At 43.3% G+C, this 21,352-nt stretch overlaps 1 protein-coding gene across 3 annotated transcripts in view; it reads left to right on the top strand.

The window, feature by feature from the left end:
• Nucleotides 1-21,352, top strand: part of UBXN11 (UBX domain protein 11) — a 61,901-nt gene continuing 40,549 nt past the window's right edge. For 2 of the 3 annotated variants that reach the window (XM_033957479.1, XM_033957481.1), the window contains exons 1-7: nt 781-901; nt 3,531-3,565; nt 5,711-5,818; nt 8,371-8,471; nt 8,570-8,624; nt 10,069-10,148; nt 18,956-19,082. In XM_033957479.1, coding sequence (XP_033813370.1) covers nt 834-901; nt 3,531-3,565; nt 5,711-5,818; nt 8,371-8,471; nt 8,570-8,624; nt 10,069-10,148; nt 18,956-19,082 — 574 coding nt within the window. In that variant the 5' untranslated portion in view covers nt 781-833. Of the gene's footprint in view, nt 121-780; nt 902-3,530; nt 3,566-5,710; nt 5,819-8,370; nt 8,472-8,569; nt 8,625-10,068; nt 10,149-18,955; nt 19,083-21,352 lie in introns of those variants that run through there. The other variant, XM_033957480.1, reaches the window with a different exon arrangement.

Genomic DNA, 21,352 nt, shown 5'->3' with positions numbered 1-21,352 from the left:
ATGGAGATATTATAGAGAAAGAAGCAACAGGTTTTGGTGGTCTGCTGGATTTGTGCAGAGCGTGAGGAGTTAAAGAAGACCCCGAGGTTGCGGTACTTATGCTTGCTACTTAATGGACAGGTATGTTAAACTCACCTATTACTTTTGTCATAGACAGTGGTAGAACTAGCATGGGTGGACCCACAGTGTTCTGGGCCCTGGGGCAATAAGAGCTATGGGTCCCTAACCACTTATCAAAAGTAATTAAATTAAATGGAAGCTAGAGGAGTGGGGGGTCCTACTGCTGTTGGCCCTCAGTCAGAGCTCTGACGTTCCAATGGTCAGCTTTGTTTAGGGGCCTGAGGGAAGGTATGGAGGAGAATGTGCATCCCCTAATCGCTCAGAAATGCATGCCACATTTTCAGACTTATCATTCCATTTTCTAAGGTTCAGATGATTCTTTCTGGGGAAAACCTCATAGAGGAACTGAGAAAATGACCATCCAACCAACTTCAGCCCCTGTTCCCTTAGCAAAAAGTTGGTTCAGCTACCCACGTGTGTTTTGAGTTTCATGCCCCCCACATATGATTTAAGATGAGTTTAATGCCCCCCTTCCAACAGAACAAGATCTGTTTCAAATCCTCATTCAACCCCACTGCAGGACTGAGCGTCTCAGCCACAACTTCCGCTCCTTCCCGGAAATTCTCCCAGTCGACAAGGAGGCGGGAGCGGTCGCCAGGCGACGGCACCAATGGGAAGGCGCGCTGCCCCGTTGTCACGGCAACCAGCGCTAAACAATATGGCGGCGCCCTCAGCATCTTAGCCCCTTCGTATTGCCTGCAAAATTGGGCGCCATGAGCTCCCCTCTCTCTTCGCTGGGAAGGAACCGTAGGTCGCCCCTCCCTGAGGTTCCGACTCCCGGGTAAGAGCTCTCTCTCAAGTGAGCAGTGACCCCCCCCCACGCTCTTGGATGGTGCACCACGTATAGTTTCCTATTTAGGCAACATGTCCAGTTGGTTTTTCTTCCCTTTGGTCCAGGGTTGCCACCTCCCAACTCTTCTTCTTTTGCGGCAAACCTTTGGCTCTTCAACTCCAGTCTACGTCCCTTCTGTCTGTGATCTCAAAGTCCCTTCTGGAGGGCCGCAATCCAGTCGTGTTTTCAGGATTTCCCAAATGAATATGCATTGAAAGCAGTGCATGCACATAGATCTCATGCATATTCATTGGGGAAATCCTGAAAACCCCACTGGATTGCAGCCCACAAGGAGGGACCTTGAGACCCCTGCCTGGAACAGATTGCCTGGGTCATTATGCATCTCTAGAAGTATTCAAATCTAAGCTAAAAACCCACTTTTCCGAAGCTGCTTTCAACTCCTACCTCCCCCTCACGGAAAATTATCTATGTCCATCCTATCAGTCTCTGCAAGAAACTTCCCAACCTGTCCTCTCTCTCTAAATTAGATTGTAAGCTCTTCAGAGCAGGGACCATCTATTACATGCATATGAAAATCTCTCTCATGCATATTCATTAGGGATATCTTGAAAACCTGACTGGCTGGGGGGTCCCCTAGGACAGGGTTGAGAACCACTGGTCTATTACATTTAACAGCGCTGTGTACACCTTTCTGTTCTATAGAATTGATAAACAGCGGTAATAGTAGTCTTCACTTTCGCTGTCATGCACCCTTCTGCTTTCCCTATGCTAAAGAAGCAGCGGTTGTCGTTTTTGCTTTTGCAATTCTGCTCTTTGGAAACATCTCTTCTTTCCCAATGGCATTCGAGATGTAGCCCTCCCTATCTTCAAGTTAGGGTTGCCAGCCTGCCCCAGAGCAACTAAAGACTCGGATGCTGGTCTAATTTACCCCTTTATTTGTCTGGATTTGTTCTTCCCATTTCCCCATTGCTTTCTCCAAGAACACTAGGATAACTCGGGTCTATGATACTGCACCAAGGATGAAATAGGGAAAACTAGACTGAAACAGATGAAGGCTATGGAATAATAGGGCAAAAGCAGGGCTGGATCAGCCTGATATCTGACCTGAGCTAAGCTTGCAAACTTACTTTAGGTTTAGATTGAAAATTATCCAGCTCTGCGCTTCTGATACCCAAGTCCTCAGTTTCTTGTATATTGGCCTATTTACCATATAGCTGGTGCTCCTGTATTATAGTTATGTAATCCTCATCAGAGTGCCATTTAGCAATTGTAAATAAGTCTCTTATGGAAAGAGTTTATCTGTTGAACGTCATATTTGAAATGAGCTGGGGGAGATATTTGTTATAATCTGTATGCTGCTTTATCTGAATAACAATCCAAGCAGTGTACAATACATTTAATGTTGTCAGAGCCTTCACTTATCAAACATCTCTTCAAATTAATACTAAATAAGTAATAAAGAAACCCAGATAAAAGAGAAATCTCACCTTAGAGGTCCTTACTATAAGATCATTGATGATGTAGGTACCATAATTGCATTATTGTTTTCCATTATAAACATAATTCAGCTCAGTCTCTTGATAAACATATCACATGACCCACATACTCTGGCACTGCTAGTTCTCTGGGGTAAATAAACTACTTACAGTAGGGAAAACAGAACATTGTTTATACTTATGGGGGTTGTTGCGATAAATCAAAGCACAATTGAGTGGGTAGTTTTGTATGACTTATCTACACACATTTGTGCCTGAATTTTAGTGGGATCTTTGTAAAGCAAAAGGATGGGTGTAGTTTTGATTATGAAATGCTACAAATGTACTTCTGTCCTCTGACCTAAACCCACCCTAGAAATACCTCCAAAGGTCAATAGGAAAAGGAATTTTATTATTGCCTTTCCTAAGCACAAACAATTATGTTGCTTATATTTTTTTGTATAGTGATACTTTACATTACATTAAAGACTTCTATCTCACAGTTCCCTATCTTAGTTCAATGTGGATCTCATAATTCTATAATCTCTTGGGACATTACTCTTGTAAACATATTATCAAATGTTTAAATAAAATTATATTTTTTTGAAGTCTTTTTGCAATAATAAAAACATTCTCAAATATTTCCTAAATTGCCAGTAATTAGCTTGGTATTAAATAGATAAAAGTTTTCTATAAGATCTGACTGATTTTAAAGATGAAAAACAAAATTGTATTTGATTAACCAAGAAATAACACCTGCCTCAGATGTTCTGTACATCCTTAGAAAATACTCCAGTTTAAGTATGAGCTGGTTTTGGCATGTATTGGGATTTAGGCATCTTTAGGTTTTCTTGACATACAGTGTAGTTTGCGGTCCAGTAAAGGAAAAGCTTGATGTTTAATATGCTCCTTGTAGCTAGAAAACCATTTCATTGATTACCTCTGTGTCAGTGAATTTACGGTATGCTAAGTAGATTAATGTTCATTTGATGAAGCAGTCAAGCTACAGTGATGTTACTCACCATTGTTTTTATCACTGATTATATTCAAACCCAGTAGTCATAAGTTATTACAGTATTTTACCTCATGATTTTTTCTTGGTTTATTTACTCATTGTTATTTTTGTATTTCCCCTTTTTCAGGAGAGCTGTTCCCTTTAAACAGACTATTTCTTTGGGTAAGTAAATGTTCTTACTCATCTCGCAGCTGCTCTATGCCCTGAACCAATTCTTCTCTACTTCTGTTATATCATGAAATGAACTCTGGCTCAGATTTTGGCCTAAACAACTACTTAAGGTATAGGAGTCAGCTCTGTGGGTGCTTGAGCACCCCCAATATTGAACAAGGAGAAGGAGAGGTAATTTCCATTTGGTGTAGCACCCCTAATAATTTTGAATAGTTGGCTTCTGTGACCTACTGTGTCGAGGCATCCTGTTTCCTTTCACACCCACTGCCAACACAGAGCTGAAAAAAAGATCTGGCTGTAATGTTTGGATAGCACCCACCAAGAGGAGACTTTTTGGCTAGTCCTAATTTTAAACTTATGGTTGCAAGTGGTGGGGTATTTGACTCTACTACACAGGCAGTGGTGTAGTAAGAGGGGAGGAGTGGGGTCTGCCCCAGGTGCCACCTTGATAGGGGCACGGCACCCATCCTCCTCCGCACACGTGCATGCGCCACTTCCCTTCCCTGTACCTTTGTAACGTTCCTAGTGGCGAGCAGCCTGCTGTTGGCTCTTCTTATGATGTCACTTCCTGGAAGTGACATTAGAGGGAGAGCCAAAGCGGGCGTGAAAGCAGGTGGGGGGTTGCTGCTTACGCCAGGAACGTTACAGAGATATGAGGGAAGGGAAGCAGCATGCATGCTACAGTGTGTGTGTGTGTGGGGGGGGGGGATGGAAAACAGAGAATGAGTGTGTAGGGTTGGGGTGTGGGAAAAGGGCATCACCGCCTTGGGCATCTCTCACCCTCACTACGCCACTGTATACGGGGACAGAAATTTCACCCATCCCCCATCTGTCCTCATCTGGACTAGCTAAGATACATTCCATACCCACTCACCCCCTTAATTAATCTCTTCCATCCCCGCCTTTACCCACAGGAACTCATGCTAATATTTAGTCATTCACAGTTCTCTCCATTTTGAGTGGTATTCATTATTCATTCTGAACTCTGGGAGGACGGGATATAAAATCAAATAGATAAATATTCAACAAATGAGTGTTCCAACCCTCAGTCTGGTGTTTTGGCTGCCACTCTGGGTTTCAAAGCCTCATTCTGGCACTCCAGTTGCCTCTCTCAGTATGTTCTGAGCCTTACTCTGATGCTCCAATTGCATTGCTCAATGCATTTCAAGCCTCATTCTAGCGTTGTCAGAGATTTTGACTAAATTCCCTTGGGAATCTCACAGTAACTTCTTCTAACCTTGCGGGAATTCCGTGACAACTGCTTTCATCCCCATGGAAGTCCTGTGTGAGAATGCCATGGCAACCTGTTCCAACCCTGCAGGATTCCCACAATCCCTATTCCCATGCATCTCTCTAGGCTCCCATAATGCCGATCTGGCTGCTTGCAATTCTATAAAGATCTGTGCCCAAATCTCACATGCAACCCAAAAGAGGACTTGGCTATGGGAGGGGCATGGACTTTCCAAAGAATTTTGCACAGTGTTGTAGAATTTGAGGGCTGTGTCCCCAACTTGTACACCAGGATTTATACCTGCTTTCAGTTGCTGTAAGTCCTTGCGCCCAGAGTTGGGTGGTGGAATATGTGCTAAGCTAGGGTTGCCAGATTTCCTCTATAAAAAAAGGATACCTGGTTCCACCCCGTTCTACCCCCAGCCCTGCCCTGATACGCCTCCAGCTCCGCCCCATTCCACACACACACACCCTTCCCCCACATGAGCCTCCCTGAGCTCTGGAGGGTGTCTGCACATGCACGGAAGTCGATGCGATGATGTCACATGCATGCATATGACATCATCACTTTGACAGCCACGCACGCGCAGACACCCTCCTGATGCAGCCTTGAGGTCAGGGACTTCCAAAATCCGGACAAACTGCTGTGTTTTGGAAATTCCGCCGGGCACCAAGGCGGTCCTCTAAAAAGAGGACATGTCTGAGTTTTCCCAGATGTCTGGTAACCCTATGCTAAGCACTATCTCATAAAAAGCGCTCAGCCTGTAGTTTGGTTTAGAATAGCACTGAGCATTAATTTTTCCCAATGCCTAAATCTCAGCGCCACATCAAAGAACCACGCTAAGAGCTGGGCTGTGACCCCCAGGTTACTTCTGACGAGGTCTGATTGTTCTTTTCTGTGCTCAGAGGATGAGGATGCTATGTTCAACAGTATCCTGAACTCCTGTCCTAGAATGAAGCTTCAGACTGAGACGGCATCCACATCTAACTCAAAGCAAACCGCTCTCGCAACAGGTAATGCAAATAGCCATCTTTCTTCCACTTTAGCAGAAACAAACTATGGCTTTGGATCCAAAAATAAGGCTGTGGCAAATGGTTATCCAAGTAGCTCAGGAGTTTCACTTGTATTTTCTGATAATGTTGTCTTTTGCTCTGACTGAACCTGTGTGGACCTGAGAAGGAGCGTTAATTCTCAAAAGCTACTGAAGAAATGTATTATATTATCCAGGTATCATCTTGTGTTATTTTATACTGGTTTGTTTACCTTTATTTCTGAATAACCACCTGTAGTCAATTCATGTTTGTCAGTCATAAATGAGATAGATGAGTCATGCGACTATCTTGAATCTGTTCCTTTTCTGAATCTCTGTTTTAGGAATAGAGAAGCTGCCTTTCTTCTGTCACCCCATAACTGTTCCTTTCCATATTTCACCCTCACCTTCCCATTTTCTCACAACTTTCTCTCTTCCTTCCTTTGCCCCTCTTCATTTCTTATCTTATCTTCTCTCAAACTTTCTCTCTCTCAACTCCCAACTTTTCTTTCTCTTGACTAGATTCAGCTGCTCCCTTGGACACCCACGTCTCTACTAGTCCTTCAGCTTCTTTTCATTTTTCTGGCAGTGGGGGGTACAAGTAACCACACTTAGTAAACCCAATGTTCCTCTTCTCCTAATCCTCACGATGCACACTTCCTGTTTAAACAGGAAGTGTATACCATAGGAAGATTCCGCCAACTCTGCTCAGCTCTGAGATTCCGCCAACTGCAGCAGCACCTCCAACATTCTTTGGTAGATCCTGCTGCTGCTACTTATCATTTCTGTAGTGCTACTAAACATATGCAGCGCCGTACATTAATCATTCAAGAAATGGTCCACACTTGGTAGAGCTTACAATCTAATCAAGCAGACAAACAGGACAAGTAGGGGGGTTAGGGAGTTTCTCAGAGAGGGAATGATAAAACAGGCATGGGTGCTTTACATGTGAGTGGGAGTTAGGAGTTAAAAACAATCTCGGAAAAGTAATGGATTATTTTCCATTGACCACAGGAGTGACTTCTCTGTCAGTAGCTGACACCTTCCCCCAAACCCATGTAACCCCAGGTTTAGTGTAAACACCTAGGGCGGATGCCTAGTTTGTGCCTCATGGAATGGGACCCGAGAATAGAAATGAATTTCTTGATTAATGAGACCAGGGCTAAGACTAGATAACTCCGGAAAGCAGTTCAGACTTTCAGTAACCTCCACTAAATAACTTGGTTGAAACTCCAGTGGACTTAATAAATCAAGGTAATGATATAACAAACAAGTAAGTTCAACTGTGGCAGAGGCAGGTAACAACAACACTGAAACTTCATGCAAATATAAGTACAATGGTTATCTGTTTACGACTTTGAAATTTATCCCAGATCTCCTTGCTCTGTGAGAACAAAAAAGCGGATTCGTTTTCTGACAGGTTTAATTCTGCAGTAAAACAGTGCTGAGTCTCGGGGAATCTGAACTCTGAGGTCATGCCTCTGATTTGGATCCTGTTGAAAATGATAGGGACGCTCAAACCCTACCAGGATGGCTGACAATATTATTCTTCAGTTCTAAGATGTTCCTGAACCACAGGGTGCCTTTCTTCAATTCACAAATGTAGCTGAGCTTCCCTTTCTCCTCTGTTAGAATAGAAGAGGTACAGAGAGGCATCCAGCATGGTTCATTGTCAAGTGTTGTAGTTCGCTGTGCGCAATTGTTCTGAGCTAAGTTGCCTTGCGCTCAATTGTCTTGCGCTGAGTTGTCTTGCACGCAATTGTGGTTGCGCTCAATCGTCTTGCATACAATTGTGGTTGCACTCAATTGTCTTTGCGCTGTTGTCTTGTGCGCATTTGACTTGCCACCATCCAGCACAGGTCAGAAACGTTATAGGTTTGGTTCCCGCAACCTCTTTCACAGTGTTTATAGCCTGACACAACACCAGGCTTAAGGAATCTCTGGTTTCTACCAGGCTTAGCTTGAAGGCTCTCCTTCTAAGACCTCGATCTTTTGTTGAGTCTCTAATCAGAGGAAGATTCTGATGACACCAGCAGTGGCCTCTGAAACATCAACAGTCCAACCTGTGGTCCACCTTGTAATGATGCAAAAATACATGCTGGCTCAGTGATGACTTGTTTAGATGGTGTGATGGAATCTGCATCAGTAGTGGGCCACAGGTAAAGCCTGTCTTTGTACACCGCCTTGCTGTGTGCTCAGGGAAGGTGGTATAGCAAGTTCACTAAACCATAAACCAGTGTATCGCAAACTGTGTGCCTCCGGAGCAGAAGAGGCGCCGGCGAGAGGCACGTCCTGTAGGCAATCAGCTGGCACCAACACCTCTCTTTCTCTCTGGCCCTCTTCCCTACTAGCACCCCCCTCCCCACATCATGCATGCACATGACATCATCACGGCGATGTCCACGCACTTCTAGATGCCTTGAGCCGTAGCCACTATGTTTAGTGTGCCGCAGCTCAACAAAGTTTGCGGGACACTGCCTTAAACCGTACCTTGGGGCTCTTGCTGTTTTAGGCTGTGTTTCTTTGTGTTTGCAGGCTCAGCTCCTACTGATCTGGAACTTATGAGCTCCATGATGCAAAAGATGACTCTGTTGGAACAGAGAGTGAGGAGTCAGGCTCAGGAAATTCAGAAGAAGGTAAGGAAACGGTGATTTATCTCATCACAAAACTCCTACCCTCAACTTACCATCCATCCACTATAGCTACACTCTGTCTATTTCTCTTTACTGTACAGGACCAAAAGATTTCTGTTCTTGAGCAGAAGATGAAGATTTTCCAGGGAACAAAAGGTAACACTGTATGGAAAGCTTCTAGATGCGGAGGAAATGTTCTTCTCTTCACTGCTGAGGACACAAAAGAATTTAGGACCGATCTATCCCTGCCTGAACTTGCAATCATCATTGTCTCAATAGATTAATTTTGAAGGTCTCTACAATTTCTGTGCTACGGAAAATTGGCCAGTCCTGGCCCTATTTTCTGATTTTTAAAAAAAATTTACTGTGAGCTGCTGCTACCAGAATACCCCCCCCCCCCATATTATTTCTAAACATTTTACTTGAACCCACTCGCTGCTCCCAAACATGATATTGAAATAGCACTTGTAGGTGGCTATCGCTGGCTCTGCATTGCATCGCGCCTCTTTTATACATATGAAGGAATACTTAGACATGATCTAGTACCTAGTCATGTCATTCTGAACCCAGGCCATGCAAAAAAACGTGCAGATGACAGGAGTACTCGGAAGAAAGGCGGGAGAGGGAAAGATATGATAGAGATGTTTAAATACCTACATAATGTAAATGCACATGAGTCAAGTCTGTTTCATTTGAAAGGAAGCTCTGGAATGAGAGAAAATAGGATGAAGTTAAAAGGTGATAAGCTTTGGAGTAATCTAAGGAAATACTTTTTACAGAAAAGGTGGTGGATGCATGTAACAGTCTCCCAGAAGAGGTGGTGGAGACAGAGACTGTGTCTGAATTCAAGAAAGCCTGGGCACGTGGGATCTCTTAGAGAGAGAAAGAGATAATGGTTACTGCGGATGGGCCGACTAGATGGGCCATTTGGTCTTTATCTGCTATCATGTTTCTATGTTCTGACCGTTTTCTTTAATATTCTTTATTCATTTTTGAAACTTCAATTGTGCACAACAAATGATGCATTTACATACATTATTATCATTACAGCACAATGTACTTAATAAAAGAAAGATAAGACTTATTTTCTCCCATCCCCTTCCAATTTAAAAACATCTCAGAAAAATACTTATAATCAACCCTTCTTTACTTCTTAACAAATGCCAAAACAAACCCCCACCCCGTTTTCAGTTTAGAAAAATGTTGGAGGCTTTTCTCTGAAACTTTGTTAGTAAGTATATTTAATAAGGAACTTGAACTGCGATCATTGTACTATACTTAGTGAAGATTGACAACACATAATTTCCTCCAGCTTTTGACGTTATTTTTAGTGGATTAAGCTATTATGTGATTTCACTGTAATTGAAAGTATTTTGTAATTGTACTGTCTTTGAACTATTATGAATGTTTCAATTGTTAACCGCTTAGTCATAGGTGGTCTATAAATGTTAGAAATAAATAAATATGTTTCTATCAGGAAAGAAGGCTCAAAGCACAATCTGACAGACTCCCTCTGCCCGTTTCCTCTCTATCCACCTTCAGTCAGACAGTAGGCCTCTTTGGTGGCTGTGAACTAAGCTGCTTCCTTTGTCATTCCCAGATGAACTTTCAGAATCCAACAGAGCTGAGGAGCTGGAAGCAAAGTGCCTGCAGCTACAGAACCGGGTATGGGAGATGGAGGTAAGGAAACATTCTCTCGAAATGGGACATTTGAGAGTCATAGAAACATGATGGCAGATAAAGACCAAATGGCCCATCCAGTCTGCCCATCTGTAGTAACCATTATCTCCTCCTCTCCCTATTGGCTAAGACTCTTAACACTTGCATTGTGATGTCATAGAGCTTTATGGTTATAGGCTAAGGCTCTTAACACTTGCTTTGTGAAGTCATAGAAACATAAAGGACAAATCCCTACATAAGATGGAGATCAGAAACTTGGTCTGACTCTCTATGGTCAGACCACAAAATATGCAACTTCGAATTAGATTGGCAATTGAAGACAACCTCAACCATAACGAAAGAAAAGATCAGATCCACTCCACTTCACACCAGTAGAGGCAAGATTAACCCAACTGAATTCTGGTCACACTATGACATCACTCATAACCAAGATGAAGAAAACACTCAATTTATGTGCTCCTGGATCAAAACCAGCACCCGCATACTAAACGAAATAGCCCCACTGAAAAAAAGAAGGAAGAGATCTAGATACCTAACAGGCTGGTTTGACCCAGAGCTCCTAGAGATAAAGAGAGAATTAAGAAAGCTAGAAAGAAAATGGTCAAAACTAGGAACCCCAGAGACTAGAAATGTCTGGCACCAAAAGCTGAAAAGCTATAAAATCTCAGCCAAAGAAAAGAAAAGAACCTTCTATGCCAACATAATTGGTAACACCTCCATAAACAGCAGCAAACTTTTCAGACTGGTCCATGACTTATATGACATTCAATCTCACACAAACCTGACAGAAGAATCCACAGTGACAGCCGACAACCTGGCGGACTTCTTCAACACCAAAGTAAATAACTTAAGACACTCTATAACGGATTCTCCAGACTCCCACTGGGACTACTCCATTCCACAAGACCTAGTCGCCGCCAAAGCAGACATGAACTGGTCCAATTTTAGTGAGACCGATTGGCAAACGTTTAACAAATTCTACAACAAATACGTCAAATCATACTGCAGATTGGACACTTGCCCCCCAGATGTAATGAAAGCAGCCCCAATCATCTTCAAAGCCAAACTACTCAACTGGATCAACCTACAACTAACCGCAGGAATATTTCCAAAAAACTTAGGTCAAATTGTAATAACACCCATTAAAAAGAACAACAAAGAACCACCCAACAACCTAACCAATTTCAGACCTATCGCAAACATCCCTCTCGCGGTCAAAATAATGCTGAACTAAACTCATATTTAGACAAATTCAACTTACTGCACAACAACCAGTCAGGCTTCAGACCTGGTCATAGCACCGAAACAATCATGGCTTCACTACTTAACCACCTTTACGCCCTCGCCCAAGGTACCAGCGCCATGATCCTACAACTGGACCTAAGTAGCGCCTTTGACCTAGTAGATCACACCATTCTTTTGAACTGCCTAGAAACCACAGGCATCACAGGCTACGCTCACAATTGGTTCCAGGGATTCCTCAGGAACAGATCCTACCAGGTATTCAAAGATGACAAACTTTCCCATAGCTGGAATAACAACTGCGGATTACCTCAGGGTTCCCCCCTATCCCCAACCCTCTTTAATATCTACCACAGCTCATTAGGAAACCTGCTACAAAGTCTAGGGCTCACCTTCTACATCTATGCAGATGACATTACTGTAGTGATTCCGCTAACCGCCCTAACGTCACAATTCTCCAACTCCTTAATCAACATCCTAAATTAAATAGAGCGCTGGATGATGGCCTTCAAACTGAAACTCAACACAGAAAAAACCAAATTCTTCCTGGCATCATCCAATGAAAAGATAAAAGAAAATTCAATTCACTTACAGAGCCGAGAATGCAAAATTGACCAAACCATAAAGATTCTGGGGGTAACACTTGACAAACACCTAACCCTGGAAAACCACACAAACCTACTGTTTAAAAAATGTATTTCGGTCCTCTGGAAACTTCGCACTATTAAAAAATTCTTCGATGAAAAGTCTTTCCGTTTACTAGTACAATCATCCATCTTAAGCACCCTAGATTACTGTAACATCATATACCTAGGAGCTTATAAAAAGAACCTCAACAAGCTGAGATTAATTCAGAACACCGCGATCCGATTAATCCACGGTTTAAAAAAATGGGAACACATTTCCCCTTATTATCAGAAACTCCACTGGTTACCCGCAGAATCCAGAGTCCTTTTCAAGTTTGCTTGTTTTTGCTACAAAGCTGTCTTTGGGATTCTTCCAGTTTACCTAATCTCCCAGTTCTCCCCCAACGAGTCCAACAAGAGCACTCGCAGAACAAACCTATTTAATTACCCCTCCTTGAAATCTTACCAATACAAAAAGTTTCTAGATAGAATTCCAGGCAGCTAGGCTGAACACATGGCTTGGAAAGCCCATACTTGAGGCCACTACATATGCAGACTTTAGAAAATCCCTGAAAACTCAACTGTTTAACAAATTCTAAATTTCCATACCCAACTCTTCCTCGCCATGACCCTTCCACCTCGCCCCCTAATTCCAAGGCCTGAAACTAATTATACTTTCCACCTTGAATCTCATGTACTGACATAATGTATCTTTATTGTAACCCACCTGCACCCCATGTACTGACAAAACATATCTTTATTGTAACCCATGTACTGACTAAATGTATCTTTATGGTAACCTGTATCCCTTACACTGACAAAATGCACCTTGATAATAAACCACTTGTATTGTAACCCACTTGCATACCATATACTGACAAAATATATCTTTACTGTAACCCACTTGTATCCCATGTACTGACAAAATATATCTTTACTGTATCTTGTATCCCATGTACTGACAAAATGAATCTTTAATGTAAACCGCTTCGAACTTCACGGTATATAAGAAATAAATTATTATTATTATTATTAAATGCTGCCCATCCACAGTAACCATTATCTCTTCCTTTCTCTAAGAGATCCCATGTGCCTCTCCCACGTGCCTCTCCGTAGGTGATGGCAGATAAAGACCCGAATGGTCCATCCAGTCTGCCCAACCTGATTCAATTTAAATTTTTTAAATTTTTTTCTTCTTAGCTATTTCTTGGCAAGAATCCAAAGCTCTAACTGGTACTGTGCTTGGGTTCCAACTGCCGAAATCTCCATCAAAACTTACTCCAGCCCATCTACACCCTCCCAGCCATTGAAGCCCTCTCCAGCCCATCCTCCCCCAAACAGCCATATATAGACCGTGCAAGTCTGCCCAGTACTGGTCTTAAGTCAATATTTAAGATTATTTTCCGATTCTAAATCCTCTGTGTTCACCCCACGCTTCTTTGAACTCAGTCACAGTTTTACTCTCCACCACCTCTCTCGGGAGCGCATTCAAGGCATCCACTACCCTCTCCGTAAAATAGAATTTCCTAACATTGCCCCTGAATCTCCTACCCCTCAACCTCAAATTATGTCCTCTGGTTTTACCATTTTCCTTTCTCTGGAAAAGATTTTTTTCTACGTTAATACCCTTCAAGTATTTGAACATCTGAATCATATCTCCCCTGTCCCTCCTTTCCTCTAGGGTAGGGATGTCCAACCTTTTGGCTTCCCTGGGCCTCATTTGCCGAAAAAAATGTTTCTGGGGCTGCGCAAACGCTGCAGCAAGACAGAGGAGGGAGTCAGCAAGATGGTAAACAAGCAGGGGGAGCAGAGGAAAACACTGCATCGCCCTCGACTGGGGCTGCACAAAATACTTCACGGGCCGCATGCGGCCCTTGGGCCACAGGTTGGACACCCCTGCTCTAGGGTATACATATTCAGGGCTTCCAGTCTCTCCTCATATGTCTTCTGGCGCAAGCCTCCTATCATTTTCATCGCCCTCCTCTGGAACGCTTCTGTGGGGGGGAGGGGTTCCTTTTTTTTTTCCCCAGAGCAGTAGCAGCATTTAGCTTAAAGTGCAGATATCGCAGGCAACTCTTTAGGAAGTTAGATCTGAATGTTTCTCTTTCAGAAGCGAGTTATCTGGATAAATACTGATCTACCTGGATAAATTGATTCTCTGAAATTGCTCAGACCTTACCCAACTAAAAGTTTAATCAAATCTGATACTCTGCACAATCTAATCAGGTCTAGTTATTCAGTAGAAAAAGAACACCATTAAAATATAGGAAACTGTACACAGGATCATCAGTGTGTGTTCTCTTAGCAAGGTGTAAAGTAGGTGGACTCATGAGGTGTATTTTAATTGGGAAAGGGAAATGGTTCTATTTTTAAATCTATATATTTTATTTTGTATGGATAACATACCTACAGAAAAAAAACAAATGTGGATCTCTGCAGATATTTTCCCAGGATAGATTTTAGAGGGAATGTAAGTTCCTACCTCACCTTTGAGAGCTGATGCAAACCCCCTGGGTCAAGGTACCGACAGGCTGTACATTATCACACTTGAAAATTGTCCCCTAAAACAGCCATCTTGGTGGTAAAAGTCATAGGAATATTGGGTGCTGTGGTGTTTGAGCACCCCCAACATTCAACAAACTCCTTGAGAGGTAATTTCTATTGGGTTTAGCACCCCCAATAATTTTCAAAAGTTGGCTTCTTTGTTGCTCGAGAAGGGCCCTACTTTTCTCTGGGACAATGGAAAGATTATTTTATTTATTTATTTAAAAAACTTAATGTCTAGATTCTTTAACTGGCACCACTGTTGGCAATCACCTTAAAAGCGGCCGCCGATCACATGTCAATCATGCAACAGCGCCAATTAGAGAATCGTGCCTCTGGCAAAGGCTGGTGTAGGTCAGGATTTTCCAGGCCTACATTTCTGGCACCTACCTTTGATATGAATCGTGCCTTTGTAGGCGCTTTATGACACCTAATGCCACTTTCGGCATTAGCCTCACCTAAAAGCGTCGTCAGGTGCCATAAAGTGCTTATGGAGGTGCATTTCCAGCGCCAGCTTTTTAGGCATCGATAGGCATCTTGAAAATCAGTGAAAAACGTTGTTTAAATGGTGTTTTTAATTGAGTTTGGACACCTACCAGCGCCTAAAATACTGGCTCCATTTAGAGAATCCAGGCTTCATAGCCTGCCTAAAACCTAAGTGGGTACCTAGAATACGATATAAATCAACAACATAGAATGACAAACAATTGTAACGAAATATATAAATCGACCACAAGAGAAAGGGTCGACCCAGTCACTCCACAGTAAAAAAAAGTCCAGAGAATGAAAACGAGAGGAAACTGTGGAGGAGGATGTTCTTGATGCAAATCAAAGTCATAATCCACATTTGCTCTGGTGAGGCAGTTTGATATTGACTTTTTTCAGATTTTTGCTATTTTATTACACATTCTTATTATTGTAAACCACTTTAAAACCTAGTTGTACTGAGCAGGGTAGAAAATGAATGCATCGAATTTGAGGTATATATGCAGCCATCTGGAGGAGCTGCTTTTCTGCATGTCCCTTTTAGCTGTCAAAATTCTTGGTTCAGGGCACAGGCAGTTAGGGCCAGATTCCATAAATGGCACCGAAAATTTAGTGCTCGGGGTAGCACTTTTTATAGAATAACATTGGCCAGATTCAGCGCCCATCGTGATAGATGGCTGTCGGGTGAAGGCTATGACTAGTCAAGAGGTGATATTAAATGCCAGATCCATGATATTAAGTACCAGATCCGTGTCACAGTTTCAAGAATGGACACAGTGGAGATGACCAACAAGCTGGAATCGCTATGGATTAAAATACCGGATAGGAAAGGACATGAAATAAAGATGGGCCTATACTATCGTCCACCCGGGCAAACCGGAGATATCGACAGAGAAATGGAAACCGAGATGAAGCGAGAATGCAAAAGTGGTTACACAGTTATTATGGGAGACTTCAACTACCCCGGGATAGACTGGAAACTTGGAAGCTCCAGATGCGCTAGAGAGACAGAATTTCTGGAGGCTACACAAGATTGTTTCATGGAGCAGCTTGTTAGAGAACCGACGAGAGGAAATGCCACTCTGGATCTAATCCTAAATGGGTTAATGGGCCCTGCAAAGGAAGTGGAAGTAGTGGGACCGTTGGGAAACAGCGATCATAATATGATCAAGTTCAAAGTTGAAGTAGGAATACCGAAAGGAAAGAGAACCATAGCAACAACTTTCAACTTCAGGAAAGGAAACTATGAAGCAATGAGGGAAATGGTAAGGAAGAAACTTAGGAACACTTCCAAGAAATGGCAAACGGTAGAACATGCCTGGCTTTTTTTCAGGGACACGGTGAGCGAGGCGCAAAATTTGTACATACCCAGATTCAGAAAGGGGAGCAAAAAGAGTCGAACAAAAGACCCGGTATGGCTGACTAAAATAGTGAAGGAAGCGATAGGCAATAAGAAAAATTCATTCAGGAAATGGAAAAAGGACAAAACTGAGGGGAACTGGAAGGAGCACAGGAAGTATCAAAAAGAATGTCACCGAGTGGTTCGAAAAGCCAAAAGAGAGTATGAAGAGAAGCTAGCCAGGGAGGCACGAAATTTCAAACCATTCTTCAGATATGTTAAAGGGAAACAGCCAGCTAGGGAGGAGGTGGGACCGCTGGATGATGGAGACAGGAAGGGGGTAGTGAAGGAGGAGAAAGAAGTCGCAGAAAGACTTAACATGTTCTTTTCGTCTGTATTTACGAACGAAGACACAACCAACTTACCGGAACCTGAGCAATTCTTCAATGGAAATGAAGCAGAAAAATTAACATCCATGGAAGTGAGCCTTGAAGATGTGCACAGGCAGATAGAAAAACTAAAAACTGACAAATCCCCGGGTCCAGACGGAATCCATCCAAGGGTTCTGAAGGAATTAAAGGAGGAGATAGCAGAACTACTGCAGCAAGTTTGCAACCTATCCCTGAAAACAGGTGTGATACCAGAGGATTGGAAGATAGCCAACGTCACGCCCATCTTCAAAAAGGGATCAAGAGGTGACCCGGGAAACTACAGACCTGTGAGTCTGACCTCGGTTCCGGGGAAAATGGCAGAAGCGCTGATAAAAGAAAACATCGATGAACATTTGGAAAGAAATGAACTTCTGATACCAAGCCAACATGGTTTCTGCAGGGGGAGATCGTGCTTAACTAACTTATTGCACTTCTTCGAAGGAATCAACAAACGGACGGATAAAGGAGACCCCATAGACATCGTATACCTAGATTTCCAAAAAGCCTTTGACAAGGTGCCTCACGAGCGTCTACTCCGGAAACTGAAGAACCATGGGGTGGACGGAGATGTGCATAGATGGATCAGAAACTGGTTGGCGGGTAGGAAACAGAGGGTAGGGGTGAAGGGCCACTACTCGGACTGGAAGAGGGTCACAAGTGGTGTTCCGCAGGGCTCGGTGCTCGGGCCACTACTATTTAATATATTCATAAATGATCTAGAAATAGGGACGACGTGTGAGATAATAAAATTTGCAGACGACACCAAACTATTCAGTGGAGCTCGGACTAAAGAGGACTGCGAAGAATTACAAAGGGACCTGAATAAACTAGGGGAATGGGCGACGAGATGGCAGATGAAGTTCAACGTTGAGAAATGTAAAGTACTGCATGTGGGAAGCAGAAACCTGAGGTACAACTATACGATGGGAGGGATGTTATTGAATGAGAGTACCCAGGAAAGGGACTTAGGGGTAATGGTGGACATGACAATGAAGCCGACGGCACAGTGCGCAGCGGCCGCTAAGAGAGCGAATAGAATGCTGGGTATAATCAAGAAGGGTATTACAACCAGGACGAGAGAAGTTATTCTGCCGTTGTATCGGGCGATGGTGCACCCGCATCTGGAATACTGCGTCCAATATTGGTCGCCGTACCTTAAGAAGGATATGGCGATACTCGAGAGGGTTCAGAGGAGAGCGACACGTCTGATAAAAGGGATGGAAAACCTTCCATATGCTGAGAGATTGGAGAAACTGGGTCTCTTTTCCCTGGAGAAGAGGAGACTTAGAAGGGATATGATAGAGACTTATAAGATCATGAAGGGCATAGAGAGAGTAGAGAGGGACAGATTCTTCACACTTTCAAAAAATAAAAGAACAAGAGGGCATCTGGAAAAGTTGAAAGGGGACAGATTCAAAACAAATGCTAGGAAGTTCTTCTTTACCCAACGTGTGGTGGACACCTGGAATGCGCTTCCAGAGAATGTAATAGGGCAGAGTACGGTACTGGGATTTAAGAAAGGATTGGACGGTTTCCTGCTGGAAAAGAGGATAGAGGGGTATAAATAGAGGATTTCTGCACAGGTCCTGGACCTGTTGGGCCACCGCGTGAGCGGACTGCTGGGCATGATGGACCTCAGGTCTGACCCAGCAGAGGCATTGCTTATGTTCTTATGTTCTTATGGATGTATGAAGGAGCAGGAAGAAATGGCCCCTAAAATTGAAATGTTTTATTCCATAAAAGGAACTTATAGAAAAACCTTAGAGGCTTACAACACACCATGACTAAAATCCCAGAATAATTTCCACTAAGGAAGTGTCTGTGTATGCACCCTGCTTTGAGCATTTTATAAGTGTGTGGTGCAATGGTTAGAGCTACAGCCTCAGCGCCTCAAATCCCACGTTGCCCCCAAATACATTAAATAAGAGTATAAGCCCACTGGGACAGATAAGGAAAAATGCTTGAGTACCTGGATGTAAACCACTCAAAACAAAATAAATAAATTTTGCAAGATAATTTGCACACTTGTGACAGGTCTAAGATCTGTACTTGACTGGACACTTGACTAACCTTTTTAGAGAATTTCATCTTCTAGTTTCACCATTTCTCATGCTCAAACCTTTTCCTCTTTTTACACAGCGGTTTCTGAATGACTATGGAATGACTTGGATTGGAGAGTCAGACTCATTAAGTGACAGTGAGTCACTTGAAGAGTCACCGGGGGCAGGATCTGAAATTCCGTCATCCCAACTGTTTTGGAAACCAGGTACGGTACCACAGAGGAATGTATATATGTTTAAATCATTTTTATTAAATCACAAACATAGCAATGAACAGAAACACATCGTAGTTTTCAAACATTACACAAATCCAATCCCCACCCACCCAACCGACCACCCTCCCACCCTCCCTCCCACCCTGGCAGCAGCGGTAACAAGGTCTATTGAGGATAAAGCAAAAAGAGAAAATAAAATCAATTAAGTACCCCAAATTTGGTTTTGGACGTAAGGTGTAAAAGTCAAACTAAAAGGGTACCAACATTGAGAATACAATCGTCCAGCCTTGGTCGACATGTCCACCACTTCACGACGTTCCAATAACATTTGATGTAGCATTAATGCTCTCCATTGGGGGACGGTTGGAGGTTGTGGCGAAAGCCATTGCAACAAGATACATTTCCGTCCCAGCAACACAGTTTTTCGGAAGAAGGCTGCACAGCTTGGTTTGGGCGGGTGAAATCGAATCTGCATAGTGAAAAGGAAATTGGGGTGAAGTCTCCAAGAGCAATTCCAGAGTCGTGCCACCAAAGACACCAACTGTATCCAAAAGGAAGATACCAGGGGGCAAGACCAAAACATGTGTCCAAACGATGCCAGAGGACAAGCACATTTCCGGCAGCAGTGGTCCGCACTTATCCCCATCACATGTGCCCTCTTTGGCGTATAAAAGGCTCGCAGTATGAACTTATAATTTCGTTCCCTCTCAACCGAGGACATAGTAGTGGCCCTTCCCAAGCGAATGCCTCTACGAATCGCATCAGCAGAGATGGGCAATTGGAGGTCAACAGACCACCTCTGAGCCAAGGTGGAAAAGTCCAAGTCACCCGCCCGTTCCTGTAGCCACTTGTGATAAAATCGTAGCGGTGTGGACTCTTGAGTTGTAAGTGCAATCGCTTCTTGCAGTCTGTCTTGAACATCTTCCTGTATCCTCGTCGAAGTCAAGGACTGTAAATAATGTTTAAGCTGTTGATAGGCAAACCAGTCTGTAGGCGAGAAATGAAACTTCGTTTGTAAGTCATTGAAGGAGATCGGAGAGCCATTATCTTGCACGGTCTGTGACACATATTGAAGGCCCCCGCGGGACCAACGTCCGAACACTGGGGAATCCATGCCAGGTAGGAAGTCTCCATTGCCGACTATTGGAAGGCAAGGCGTATGGTGCGGAGAGATCTGCAATCCCTTACACAACAACTTCCATGCTGTGCGCATCGCTGGTAAGAGTGGATGGGCCTGCAATTGAGGTAAGTCCGGCAACTGGGGAGCATGGAGGAGATAGCTGAAATGATAGGGCTGAAAGGAAAAACATTCAATCACAGGTAAAGAAAAATCAGAAGTGTTACAGAACCAGTCATGAATATGACGTACTTGACATGCAAGGTTAAACCGATATATACATAATAATCCTAACCCCCCTCGAGCGATTGGAAGCATTAACTTGGCCAAAGAAATCCTCGCTCGTTTACCCTGCCATAAGTACCTTGATAGATGGGATCTGTGAAGTGCAATATGTGGTGCAATTAACATGATAGGGAGCATTTGCAGGATATACGTCCACTGGGGCACTATCATCATGTTATAAAGAGCTATCCGGCCGGATAGTGAAATAGGGAATTTCCGCCAGCCATTCAATGTATTAGAGGTTCGATGAAGCAATACATTGGCGATACATTGGCTGAATATAGTCTATTTAAATTTTGGGGAATAACTACTCCTAAATATGTCAAGGAAGAAGATGCCCACTGTAAAGGGAATTCTCCCGGCCAAGTCTGTCGTACCTCTGGAAGTGTGGGGAGTGCCAATGACTTCTGCCTATTTAGCACCAGACCAGAGTAAATGTGAAACTCATCTAATATTTCTAACGCTCGTGGTAAGGAGCTATGGGGGTTGTCCAATGCCAGCAAGAGATCATCCGCAAAGGCTAGCACCCGTAATTGCGACGCACCCTCTGGTAAACCCATAAGTACATCATCTTTTTGGAGGGTGCATAGCAATGGGTCTAAATATAACAGAAAAAGTAAGGGAGACAATGGGCAGCCCTGCCTCGTCCCCCTACCTATAGTAAAGGGGGAAGATCTCACTCCATTAACCAACACTGAGGCCGTCGGACCAGTGTATAATGCTTGCACAGAAGACAAAAAGCTAGCGGGAATCCCTATATATTGTAAAACCTGAAACAGGTAATGCCAATTAACCTTATCAAAGGCCTTCGCCGCGTCTAACCCGATAAGCAATCCAGGGCGATGTTCTCGTTGTGCGC

Source organism: Geotrypetes seraphini, chromosome 8 (assembly GCF_902459505.1).
Source record: "Geotrypetes seraphini chromosome 8, aGeoSer1.1, whole genome shotgun sequence".
NCBI classification, from domain to species: domain Eukaryota; kingdom Metazoa; phylum Chordata; class Amphibia; order Gymnophiona; family Dermophiidae; genus Geotrypetes; species Geotrypetes seraphini.
Note: the sequence above shows the minus strand (reverse complement) of the source record. Positions and strands in the feature narration are given on the sequence as shown.